Raw genomic sequence first — 12349 nt, 5'->3', positions numbered from 1 at the left:
GCTATTTCATAGCATTGCAGGTTTTTCCAGTGTTTACATCACACTCAGACAAAGTTTTCATTGCTTCCTTTCATTTATAGTTCTTGAGATTTAATCTATTTTGACCTCCAAAACAATATTTTTGAATTTAGTCTGCTGGTTTTTCTTAACTGTATTCAACAGTTATTGCTACAAAGGGAATGGAGAGTAATTACCAACCTATTATGAAGGATGTTACCAAACAACTTACTGAGTTCAACAAAATACTTCAAGAAGCCCTTCAGAATGCTAAAAAACTGACCTAAACTTCCTGGTTGATCTGGAAGGATGTAAAAGAAAATAGTTTTAATTGATTTATTGCTTTTGCTGTGAAATATTCATGTGCAGATAGGCTCACTACTGAACTTTTCTCACGCATTTTTTTTATTTTCAAGTGTATCTACATACAATTTATTGTGAATATCTGTTTATTGTTAGAAAATAGAACATGCTTATTTCCCTTTACCTTTGCAACTTGCATTCTCTCACGTGCCTGTCAACTTCAATTTCATTATTTTTCTCATTAAACAACATGAGCAGTAGTTTACAATAGCCAAATAACTTAGTCTTTGGGATGTGAGAGGAGATTGGAACACTCTTGAATATTGCTTTTTCATTGAGAAAGTTGTGAAATGTTTGTATTTTAGCTCACATTAACTTTTTAACTATTTAATTCTGTAATGGGATACTTTAAATACAAGTATATCAAACAAAAATTAAGATTTGTGAATTCAACATCCTTTGGATAATCTATTCTGCCTCTTTTCAACCTGTGGACTTCATTGCAAGGTAAGGAGCTTGGAACTGAGGAGTTCTGATTGTATCTGTAAACTTGAAGTGTGCAAGGGGTTTTAATCTAAGCCACTGTGCTTCTGGGATTCCTGATGAAGTTCATAAATCAAATTCAATTCTACCAGGTAAAGCCTCCAATCATGTAAGTTAGCTTTCCATGTAGAGCAAAAGGACAAGTGGAGTGAAGTCAAAATGATCATTGAAACCTCGAAAAAGTGAGTGTTTCTAGCTACTTTTTTTTCCAGTCTGTTCCAGAACTTTATTTCTTTGGAAATCTGATCTTACAGGTCATCTTCCTCAGTCCCATTTGTCCAGCCACAACCAGTAGTCTCTGTCCTCCTTATGCAATATTTTACCATTCCTTCATGCTTACCCTTAACAAAGGCACTTCCAGCCCATTAATCTTTTCAACACCAGATTCTTCTCCTTCTCATAGGAGCAAAGTACAGAACTTGAAGGCAAGAAACAGAAGGTGACTCCATCCATTTTATAATTGGTAGTTACAGATAGGGAGTTGCTGAAGCTTGGTGAAGGCCAGCATGAATTAGTAACTTCACCGCTGCCTGATGTTATGATTAGGTGCCCCCTCTGACATATAGCAGTCACCCATGATAATTTTCTTTTGGCAGTGCCATAGCAATTATTTAAAAATTCCTTACCTTTGCTGTTATGTCTTGAATCTTTAGTCTCCCTTAGGAGCTTCAAGAGTTCAATGGAAAATGATTCAAAAATTACTAATTCACCAACAGAGAAGTCAGGAAGACTGGGTTGTAATAAGCAACACGCACAAAATGCTAGCAGAACTCAGCAGGCCAGGCAGCATCTATGTAAAAGTGTAAACTGTCGATGTTTTGGACTGAGACCCCTTGGCAGGACTCCTTCTGACCTTCGCCAGTCCTACCGAAGGGTCTTAGCCCAAAATGTAAACTGTACTCTTTTAGATAGACTGTCTGGTGCTGAGTTCCTCCAGCATTTTATGTGTATTGCTTGGAATTCCAGCATCTGCAGATTTTCTCCAGTTTGTGATTGGATTACCACACTGCAAAGTCTCTTCCAGCGATGCCTACCCTGAAGAAGTTTAAATTTTCCCTTCAACGGAAGTTTAGTGAAACCCTCTCTCACTGCTCCCCCTCTGTGTGGCCCTCTTGAGTCCTGCTGAACGGTCTCGGCCTGAAACATCGACTGTTTACTCTTTTCCATATTTGCTGCCTGGTGCTGAGTTCCTCCAGTATTTTGCGTCTGTTGGATTTCCAGCATCTGCAGATTTTCTCTGGTTTGAGCTCTAATAAATGTGAGTTCTAAGTGAGTTAATCAGGAACAGAATTATATTTTTACCTAATAGCTTACTCATCTCAAGAGGTGGTAAGTGGTAGCAAAAAACCACTGGCACAGACACGAGAAAGTCTGGAAATCCAAAGAAACATACATAAAATGCTGGACGAACTCAGCAGGTTAGGCAGCGTCTATGGTAATGAATAAACAGTCCCTTTTATTAATGCCACTATTGTGCCTGTTTCCATTAGCACCACTGGCATCGCACTCCATGCACCTACCACTGTTTGTACAAAACTATTTACCCACACATCTCCTTTAAACTTGTACACATGAAGAAATCTGCAGATGCTGGAAATTCAAGCAACACACACAAAATGCTCGTGGAATACAACAGGCCAGGCAGCATCTATAGGAAGAAGTACAGTTGACGTTTCTGGCCAGGACCCTTTGTCAGGACTTTAAACTTGTCCCTTCTTAAAGTTATACCCTCAAGTATTTGATCTGAGAAAAAAATTCTGACTATCCACCCTGCCTGTGCCTTCGTTAATTTCATAAACCCTCCCACAGCTGTTGCCTTAGCATCCAAAGCTTGAGAGAAAACAATCCAAATACTCCTTATAGCTAATATTCTTAAATACAGGCAGCATCCTGATGAACCTCTTCTGCACCTCTCCGAAGTCTCTACATCCCTCCTGTAATAGGGCAACCAGAACTATACACAGTACCACAAATGCAGCCTAACCAAAGATATATATTTGGACCAGATGGAAAAATGGGCTGAAAAATGGCAGATGGAGTTTAATACAGACAAGTGTGAGGTATTACACTTTGGAAGGAAAAACCAAGGTCAAACAAACAAGGCACTGAGGAGTGCAGTAGAACAGAGGGATCGAGGAATACAGGTACAAAATTCCCTAAAGGTGGCATCACAGGTAGATAGGTAGTAAAGAGAGCTTTTGGTACATTTTATAAATCCAAGTATTGAGTGTAAGAGTTGGAATGTTATCGTGATATTGTATAAGGCATTGGTGAGGCCAAATTTGGAGTATTGTGTGCAGTTTTGTCACTGAATTACAGGAAGGATATTAATAAGGTTGAAAGTGTGCAGAGAAGGTTTACACGGATGTTGCCAGGACTTGAGAAACTGAGTTACAGAGAAAGGTTGAATAGGTTAGGACTTTATTCCCTGGAGCGTAGAAGAATGATAGAGGTATATAAAATTATGATGGGTATAGATAGAGTGAATGCAAGCAGGCTTTTTCCACTGAGGCTATGGGAGAAAGAAACCAGAGGACATGGGTTAAGGGTGAAGAGGAAGAAGTTTAAAGGGAACATTAGGGGGAGCTTCTTCACACAGACTGGTGGGAGTGTGGAATGAGCTGCCAGATGAAGTGGTAAAATGTGAGCTCACTTTTAACATTTAAGGAAAACTTGGACAGGTACATGGATGAGAGGTGTATGGAGGGATGTGGTCTAGGTGTAGGTCAGTGGGACTAGGCAGAAAAATGGTTTGGCACAGCCAAGAAGGGACAAAAGGCCTGTTTCTGTGCTGTAATGTTCTATGGTTCTATATATAGCTGCTACATGCCTTCTTGACACTTGTATTCTATGATGACTGCATGACTGAGGAACTGGCATGGGGGCATGGTTTCATATTTATGGATCCCTTTTGGGGAAAGTACGACCTATACAAAAAGGACAGGTTACACTTGAACTTGAGGGGTACCAATAGGCTTCCAGGCAGGTTTGCTAGAGCTGATTGGGAGAGTTTATAATTTGGCAGTGGGGTGGGAACTATACTGATAGGGCTGAGGAGGGGGTAGTTAGTTTACAAACAGAGACTGTGTGTAGTAAGACTGTTAGCAAGGAGAGGCTAATGATAGGGCAAAATTGCTGTCAACAGGAGGAGTTGCAATGTAAAAGGCAGACAAAATCAAAAAGGGTTAATAAGGATTGGAAGGGTTATATTCAATGGATGCAGTATACAAATGAATTTGCAACACAGTTGCAGATTTGCATGTATGACATTGTGGGAATCACTGAAGAAGATGAAAGCTGGGAGCTTAACATCCCAGGATACACATTGGGAAGGCATGGTTTGTTGGTAAAAAAATGAAATCAGATCATCAGAAAGAGGTGACATAAGATTGGATGGAACTGCAAAGGTAAAAAAAAACCCTGATGGAAGTAGACCCAAACAGTAAAGATGTGGTCAATAAATTACAATAGGAGATAGAAAATGCATGTCAAAAGGGCAATGTTATGATAATCATGGGCATTTCAATATGCAGGTAGATTGGGGAATTCATGTTGGTGCTGGATCCCAAGAGGGGGAGAATGCCTATGAGATGGCTTTTTAGAGCAGCTTGAGGTTGAGCCCAGTAGGGAATTAGTTACTGTGGACTGAGTATTGTCCAATGAATCAGAATTGATTAGAAAGCTTAAAGTAAAGGAACCCTTAGGAGCCAGTGATCATAATGTGTTAGAATTTATTATGCAATTTGAGAAGGAGAAGCTAAAGTCAGATGTATTAGTATCATCTATACTAATTTAGTTAAGGGAATTCCGGAGGAATGAGAGGAGCTGGCCAAAATTATTTGGAAAGGAACACTAATGGGGATGAAGCCAGCGCAACAGTGGCTGGGAGCAGTTCGGAAGGCTCAGGATATATACATTCCAAAGAAGTATTCTAAAAGCAAGATGACAAACAAGAGAACCAAACCCAACATAAAAGCCAAAGGGAGGGCATATAATAGAGCAAAAATTAGTGGGAAGTTAAAGGATTGAGAAGTTTTTTAAAACCAACAGAAGACAACTTAAAAATTCATGAAGAAGGAAAAGATGAAATATGAAGAAGGTAAGTTAGCCAATAATATTAATGGAATCAAAAAGGTTCTTCAGATACATATAGTGTAAAAGAAAGGCAAGAATAGATATCAGACCACTGGAAATGATGTGGAGAGATAGTAATGGGGGATAGGAAATGGCAAACAAATTGAGTAAGTATTCTTCATCACTCTTCACTGTGCAAGACACTAGCAAGTGTCTTGGAAGTTCAAGAGAGACAGGTGGCAGAAGTATGTGAAGTTGCCATTACTCAGGAAAAGGTTCTTGGAAAACTGAAAGGTCTGAAGGTAGATAAGACACCTGACAAGATTGCATACACCCCGAGGTTCTGAAAGAGGTGGCTAAAGAGATTGTGGAAGCATCAGTAACAACCTTTCAAGAATCACTAGATTCTGTCATGGGTTCTGGATGACTGGAAAATTGCAAATGTCATTCCGCTCTTCAAGAAGGGAGAGAGGCAGAAGAAAAATTATAAGCCAGTTAGTCTGGCCTTAGTGGTTGGGAAGATGTCAGTGTCAATTGTTAAGGATGAGGTTTTGGGGTACAAGGAGGCACATGATAAAATAGGCCATAGTCAGCATGGTTTCCTCAAGGGAAAACCTTGCTTAACAAATCTGTTGGAATTATTTGAAGAAATAAAAAGCAGGATAGACAAAGGAGAATCAGTGGATGTTGTATGCTTGGATTTTCAGAAGCTTTTGACAAGGTGCCACACATGAGGCTGCTTAACAAGTTAAGAGTGAATGGTGTTATAGGGAAGATAGAGCATTGGTTGATTGGCAGGAGGCAAAGTGTGGGGGGGGGGAGCCTTCCTTGTTGGCTGCCAGTGACTATTGGTGTTGGGTCCATTTCTTTTTACATTATATGTCAATTATTTGGATGACAGAATTGATGGCTTTGTGGCCAGGTTTGCGGACAATACAAAGATAGATGGAGGGATAGGTAGTTTTTTAGGAAGTAGAGAGGCCACAGAAGGACTTAGGAGAATGGACAAAGAAGTAGCAGATGGAATACAGTGTTGGGAAGTGTATGGTCACGTACTTTGGTAGAAGAAATAAAAGGGTGGAATATTTTCTAAGTGGAGAGAAAATACAAAAATCTGAGGTACAAAGGGACTTGGGAGTACTCATGCAGGATTCTCTAAAGGTTAATATATAGCTTGAGCTGGTAGTGTGGTAGGCAAGGGGACTAGAATATAAAAGCAAGGATGTAATACTGAGGTTTCATAAGGCACTGGTGAGGCCTCACTTGGAGTATTGTGAGCAGTTCTTGGCCCCTTATCTAAGGAAGGATGTGCTGACATTGGAGAGCATTCAGTGTCACAGCTGACTAGGTAACTTCTTCAGTTTTAGCTTCCCTCATACTGAATACTGGTGAGCCCAATTGCAGAAAAAAAGTCACACAAGATTAGAGAACAAAATCCAACAAAGCTTTACTGGATTCCTAAGTAGGCAAGATCTATAGAATCTATAGATCTAGAGGATCCTATAAACTCACAAAGTCAAAATCCAAAAATCATTAACTAGGATTTCAGAAATTAGAGATTCCTACAAACAAAGGCAAGATTTCACTTTCAAAAGATGATTCCAAGACTAAGCAAAGAAACGAGACAAGGAACTTATATAGGCTTCCAATCAAGGCAGTGATAACAATGAACAAATAATTAGACTAATAGTTGGGTGAGCAGGAAGGAGCTGACCTTGTCATCTCTCCTGATGGCCGGTTTGAAGTGTGACAGTGCCCCCTCTATGGCCAGCTCCTGGCAGCCCAGGACAATTGGGATGGTAGCAGTGGAAAGTCTGGATCAGGTCCAGCTCTACTACAAGTCTTGCCAGCACTCTGGTACGCTTCTCTGGACCATATACCACCCAGTCAATCAGATAGTGGAGGCTGTGACAATGATGTCGAGAGTCATGCAGCCTCCTGACCGTATAAGCAGGACTGCCACCTACAGTGCAAGATGGGTGGGGCAGGAAGAGGAGAGGTTATGACTGGTTTCAACTGGGAGATGTGAAAAATGAGACTTACTCGTGGTCAAACTAGCTGGTATGTGACAAGGTTGACCCGTCTGATTATCTGAAATGACCTAGCAAATCTCGGAACCAATTTTCTGGACTTGACTTGCAAAGGTAATCCTTAGCTAAGAGCCAAACCCTCTGTCTTGGCCTGAAGGGATGAATAAATCTCTTCCTCCTGTTGCCTTGCTTCTGGTGATAGGTTGAGTTGTGCTTCAGGTTCTGCTGCATCAAACAACAAACTTCACTCTATCAATGCAATCATCTACTCTCGGGATAGGATAAGCATCGGTCTTCGTGATGGCATTTATTTTCCTGTAGTCATGCTACCATCCAGTTTTGGAACAATCACGCACGGTGATGCCCAGTCTGAGGCAGATTGCCTAACAATACTGGCTGCTAGCATATATTCAATGTTCAGATGTTTTCAGATAGACACATAAATATGCAGAGATGGGAGGGATATGGATCATGTGTCAGTGGAAGGGATTAATTAGTTAGGCATAACTTTATTAGTTCGGCGTAACACCTTGGGCAGAAGGACCTGTTCTATGGTTAGTACTAGATCCCAGTGTTATAAGCAGACAATCCTTGCCCAAGATCACTGTATCCCAATGTTAGAACCAATTACAACTAGAGGGTAAGGGTGGGGGTTGGTAGATATCTTTCTTTCAACTACTTCTGTGGGTTTTTGTATTTTATGGCTATTTGGAGAAGAGAAAAGGTCAGAGTTGTATTCAGCATACATATTTTCATAAAGAAATGAACCTTTGAACCTTTAAACATTTGACTGAAAGAACTTCCCCAATAGTACAGTACCCAGTGGCTGATAATCCTGCAATATACTGTTGTAGATCTCTTACTCTGCCTGAGTTAAACCATAAAAGAACGTGCGTAATGTTAAACAGCTACGGGCCTATCTGCTGGTACTGTACTCAAGCATTGATACAGTGACAGACCTACAATTTTTCGTTGTGTTTATGCATATCCCATCTCAGATTACTGTACTTCAGTGCGACACAGTAACAGATCTATCCCACCAATACTACATTTGCATGCAAACCATGGAGAGTCCGATCTGTTGCCAGTATCATACCCCAGTACTTTATACAAGTGTGATACAGTGCTGGTTTAAGATGCTGCTGGTGAAGCACAGCGACAACTTTCTGATAGCAAACAGAACAAACAAAATTGTAAATTACTGTATTAAGCACACTTTTTCTCAGATTCAATCATTGCAATCAATAGCCTGTAATTTCCCTTTCACAGCTGAGCTTTTGAACCACCTGTATGATCCGGAAATTTTTATGGTGCAAACTGAAGTCTCAAAGGTGCAGGATGATTGTAGCATGGCAGCTACAGGTCGAATTAAGGTGTCGGGGCCTGGGCCTGGGCCTGAGAACAGAGAATGAATCATTGCTAGAGTGAACGTGGAGGCAATTCAATGCAGCAGAACCAAGATGAAGCGAGGAGATGTGGGGCAGAGACAAGGCTGTGGGGCCCGGGACTGGCTAATGATGTGGCCTGCAAATAACAGGCTCCTGGACTTGCTGCAGTGATGACTGGCTTCATGGCTGTGAACTCACTTTCACGAACTTCAGTTCTGAATGTTATTTGCACGCCTATATTTTTTCTGCACATATAGGGTGTCTGAAGGTCTTTTTTGTTAATGGGTCCTATTGGGTTTCTTTGTTTTGTGGCCGTCTGTAAGGAGATGAATCTCAGAGTTGTATATAGTATACATACTTTAATATCATACAACCACAATCCTGCACACCAGTGTTACACATTGGAAAACGCATCCCCCTGCATACTTACACCATCTATTCCACCATCAGTGTAACCCAGTGCTATATAGATCTGTCCCCTAAGTAATGTACTCCATTATGATTCAGCGTTAGACATGCTTCCACAATGCTATATCATGATAGATCTATCACAATGAGCAATGTGCTATATTGTTAGGCCATAACAGATACTTACCCATCAGTTATATACCCAAATATAATGCAATAACAGATAATTCCCTCCAGTACTATACTACAATATTAAGTCCATCCCCCACTGGTACTGTGCCCTGATGCTAAACCAAGACAGACTTGCCCCCACCAAGTACTGTATAGAGTGACAGATTGTCCCACCAATAATGTGATCAAGTGACATTCCCCCCCCCCCCCGCCCACCCCATGATACAGATCTGTATTCCACACTGATGGTTACTCAGATTCCAGCAGCTGCAGCTTCTTGCATCTCTGTCTGAATTCAATCCTAATGTCACACTGTGACAGACCTGTCCTGTCCCGACACAGACTGGGAGACCATTTTGCTGAACACCTACGCTCTGTCCGCCAGAAAAAGCAGGATCTCCCAATGGCCACACATTTTAATCCCACGTCCTATTCCTATCCATGGCTTCCTCTACTGTCAAGATGAAGCCACACTCAGGTTGGAGGAACAACACCTTATATTCCATCTATTCCAGTGATGTGGGGGTGGAACTGGACTTTCTGACGGTGGTGTCTGAAAAGAGGATGCTGTTGAAGTTGCATGCCATCTTGGACAATGATTCCCATCCACTCCAAAATGTACTGGTTAGGCACAGGAGTACATTCAGCCAGAGACTCATTCCACTGATATGTAACACTGAGCGTCATAGGAAGTCATTCCTACCTGTGGCCATCAAACTTTACAACTCCTCCCTCAGAGTGTCAGACACCCTGAGCCAATAGGCTGGTCCTGTACTTATTTCCACTTGGTATGATTAACTTATTATTTAATTATTTATGGTTTTATATTGCTATATTTCTTCACTATTATTGGTTGGTGTGGCTGTAACGAAACCCAATTTCCTTCGGGATCAATAAAGTATGTCTCTCTGTCTGGGTAGCCTCCAACCTGATGGCATGAACATTGATCTCTCTAACTTCCATTAATGCCCCTCCTCCCCTTCTTACCCCATCCCTGATTTATTTATTTCCCTACTCCTTTTTTTTCCCTCTCTGCCCATCACTGTTTGCCTTTCTCCATCTCCCTCTGGTGCTCCCCTCCCCCTTTCTTTCTCCCTAGGCCTCCCATCCCATGATCCTTTCCCTTCTCCAGCTCTGTATCCCTTTTGCCAATCATCTTTCCAGCTCTTAGCTTCACCCCACCCCCTCCTGCCTTCTTCTATCATTTCAGATTTCCACCTCCCCCTCTACTTTCAACTCTCTTCCTATTGTTTCTTTCAGTTAGTCCTGACAAAGGGTCTTGGCCCGAGATGTCAACTGTACTTCTTGCTATAAATGCTGCTTGGCCTGCTGCATTCCACCAGCATTTTGTGTGTGCTTGCTGTCCTGTCCTCACAAGTTCTGTATCTTAATGTCATACTTCAGTCAGAGTGTTCCCAGCTAGAATGGATCCCAGTGTTAGATATTGACACTTAATTCCCCACACTTAGTACATTTCAGTGTTAAATGATAGCAGATAATTCCCAACAGTATCCTCGTCTAGTCTAGTATTTTATGTGGACAGACCTTCCGCACCACTATTGTACCTGAGTTATATATTGATTGACCTGTCGCCATTATTGTATTCCTGAATTAAACCATCGATAGACCTGTGTCTGACTGCTCTCCCACAGTTTTATGCAATGACAGCCCATTCCCTGATAGTGCAACACACAGTCTTAATCCATGTCAAACCTATCCCCACTGGTAATGTACCCCGGTGTTATACTGGCATCCCACACCAGTTCTTTACCTAGTGTGATGCACTGATGGATCTAAGCACAACAGTACACTTGCATAGTGCTGTACATTGACAAACTTGACCCTGCTAAATCTGTATACAAATGTTACACATTTATATACAGATTTTCCCTTATAATTCAGATCCTCCAGTCCCAGCAAGATCCTTGTAAATTTCACCATACCCTTTTTTTTACACCTTATTTACATCTTTCCTGTAGGTAGGTGACCAAACCTTCACATAATACTCCAAAGAAGGCCTCACCAATGTCAATTACAACTTCAATACAACATCCCTTCTCCAGAACTCAATACTTTGATTTATGAAGGTCAATGTACCAAAAGCTCTCTTTATGGCCCCATCTACCTCTGCCAACACTTGCAATGAATTATGGACCTGAACTCCTAGATCCCCTTGCTCTACAGCACTCTTCAGTGCCCTGTCATTCACTGTGTAACACCTACCCTGGTTGGCCCTACCAAAGTGCAACACTTCACACTTGTCTGCATTAAATGCCATCTGCCATTTTCAGCCCATTTTTCCAACTGGTGCAGATCCTGCTGAAAGTTCTGGTAGTCTTCCTTGCTGTCCACTACACCCCCAATTTTTGTGTCATCCACAAATTTTCTGATCCAGCTAATCAAAGATCATTCATATAGGTGAAAAACAGCAATGGACCCAACACCAATCCCTGTGGCACGCACCACTAGTCACAGGAGCAACCCTCTACTACCACTGTCTGTTTTTTCCCACAAAACCAACATCTAATCCAATATACTACCTCATCTTGACTGCCAAGCAACTGAACTTTCTTGAGGAACCACCCTCCCCCATACACACAGGACTTTGTCAAATGCCTTAAATAAAATACATATAAACAACATCCACTGCCTTGCCTTTATCAGCTTCCTTGGGAAACTCTATAAGATTGGTTTGACACAATCTACCATGCATGAAGCCATGCTGACTGTCCCTAATCAGTCCCTGTCTATTCAAATACTCATATATCCAATCCCTTAGAATATCTTTCAATAACTTTCCCGCTACTGATGTCAGTCTCACTGGCCTATAATTTTTTGGTTTATTTTTAGAGCCTTTCTTAAGCAGCTGAAGAACACGCTATCCTTCATCTGGTACCTCACCTGTCACTAAGGATGATTTAAATATCTCTGCTGTGCCCCAGCAATTTTTGTACTTGCCTTGCATAGGGTCCAAGGGAACACCAGTCTAATCTTCCTTATTTTGTCTCCTTTGCAATCCTTTTGCTCTTAACACATCTATAGAATGCCTTAGGATTCTCTTTCGCCATGTCTTCTCTTACTCCTATTTTCTTTCTTAATTGTGCTCTTGCATTCTTTATACTCCATATTTTCTGCCTGCCTATGCCAGCAACACACCTCTTTGTTTTTAACCAGGACCTCAATATATCTTGAAACCCTAAGTTCCCTAAATCTGTTATCTTTACCTTTTATTCTGACAGACACATACAAGCATTGTACTCTCGATATTTCACTTCTGAAGGCCTCCCTCTTATCAAGAACAGCTTTGCCACAAAACAGCTCATCCCAATCCACACTTACCAGTGTTATGGTTCCTTCTGGCAATTTCCCACCTGGCTATTTACCTCAGGAATTGGGCCTCAATCCCCTCGTTTAGTTTCCAATCGTTCCCAGGTT

General features: G+C 41.4%; 1 protein-coding gene across 1 annotated transcript in view; it reads left to right on the top strand.

Moving 5' to 3' along the window:
- Positions 1–728, top strand: part of ift74 (intraflagellar transport 74) — a 202998-nt gene extending 202270 nt beyond the window's left edge. The window contains exon 19 of the mRNA XM_059974915.1: positions 163–728. Within this exon, the coding sequence (XP_059830898.1) occupies positions 163–284 (122 nt within the window). The 3' untranslated portion in view covers positions 285–728. The remainder of the gene's footprint in view (positions 1–162) is intronic.
- Positions 729–12349: the final 11621 nt, after the last annotated feature.

Source organism: Hypanus sabinus, chromosome 7, assembly GCF_030144855.1.
Source record: "Hypanus sabinus isolate sHypSab1 chromosome 7, sHypSab1.hap1, whole genome shotgun sequence".
NCBI lineage: Eukaryota > Metazoa > Chordata > Chondrichthyes > Myliobatiformes > Dasyatidae > Hypanus > Hypanus sabinus.
This window is presented reverse-complemented; position numbering and strand designations above follow the sequence as displayed.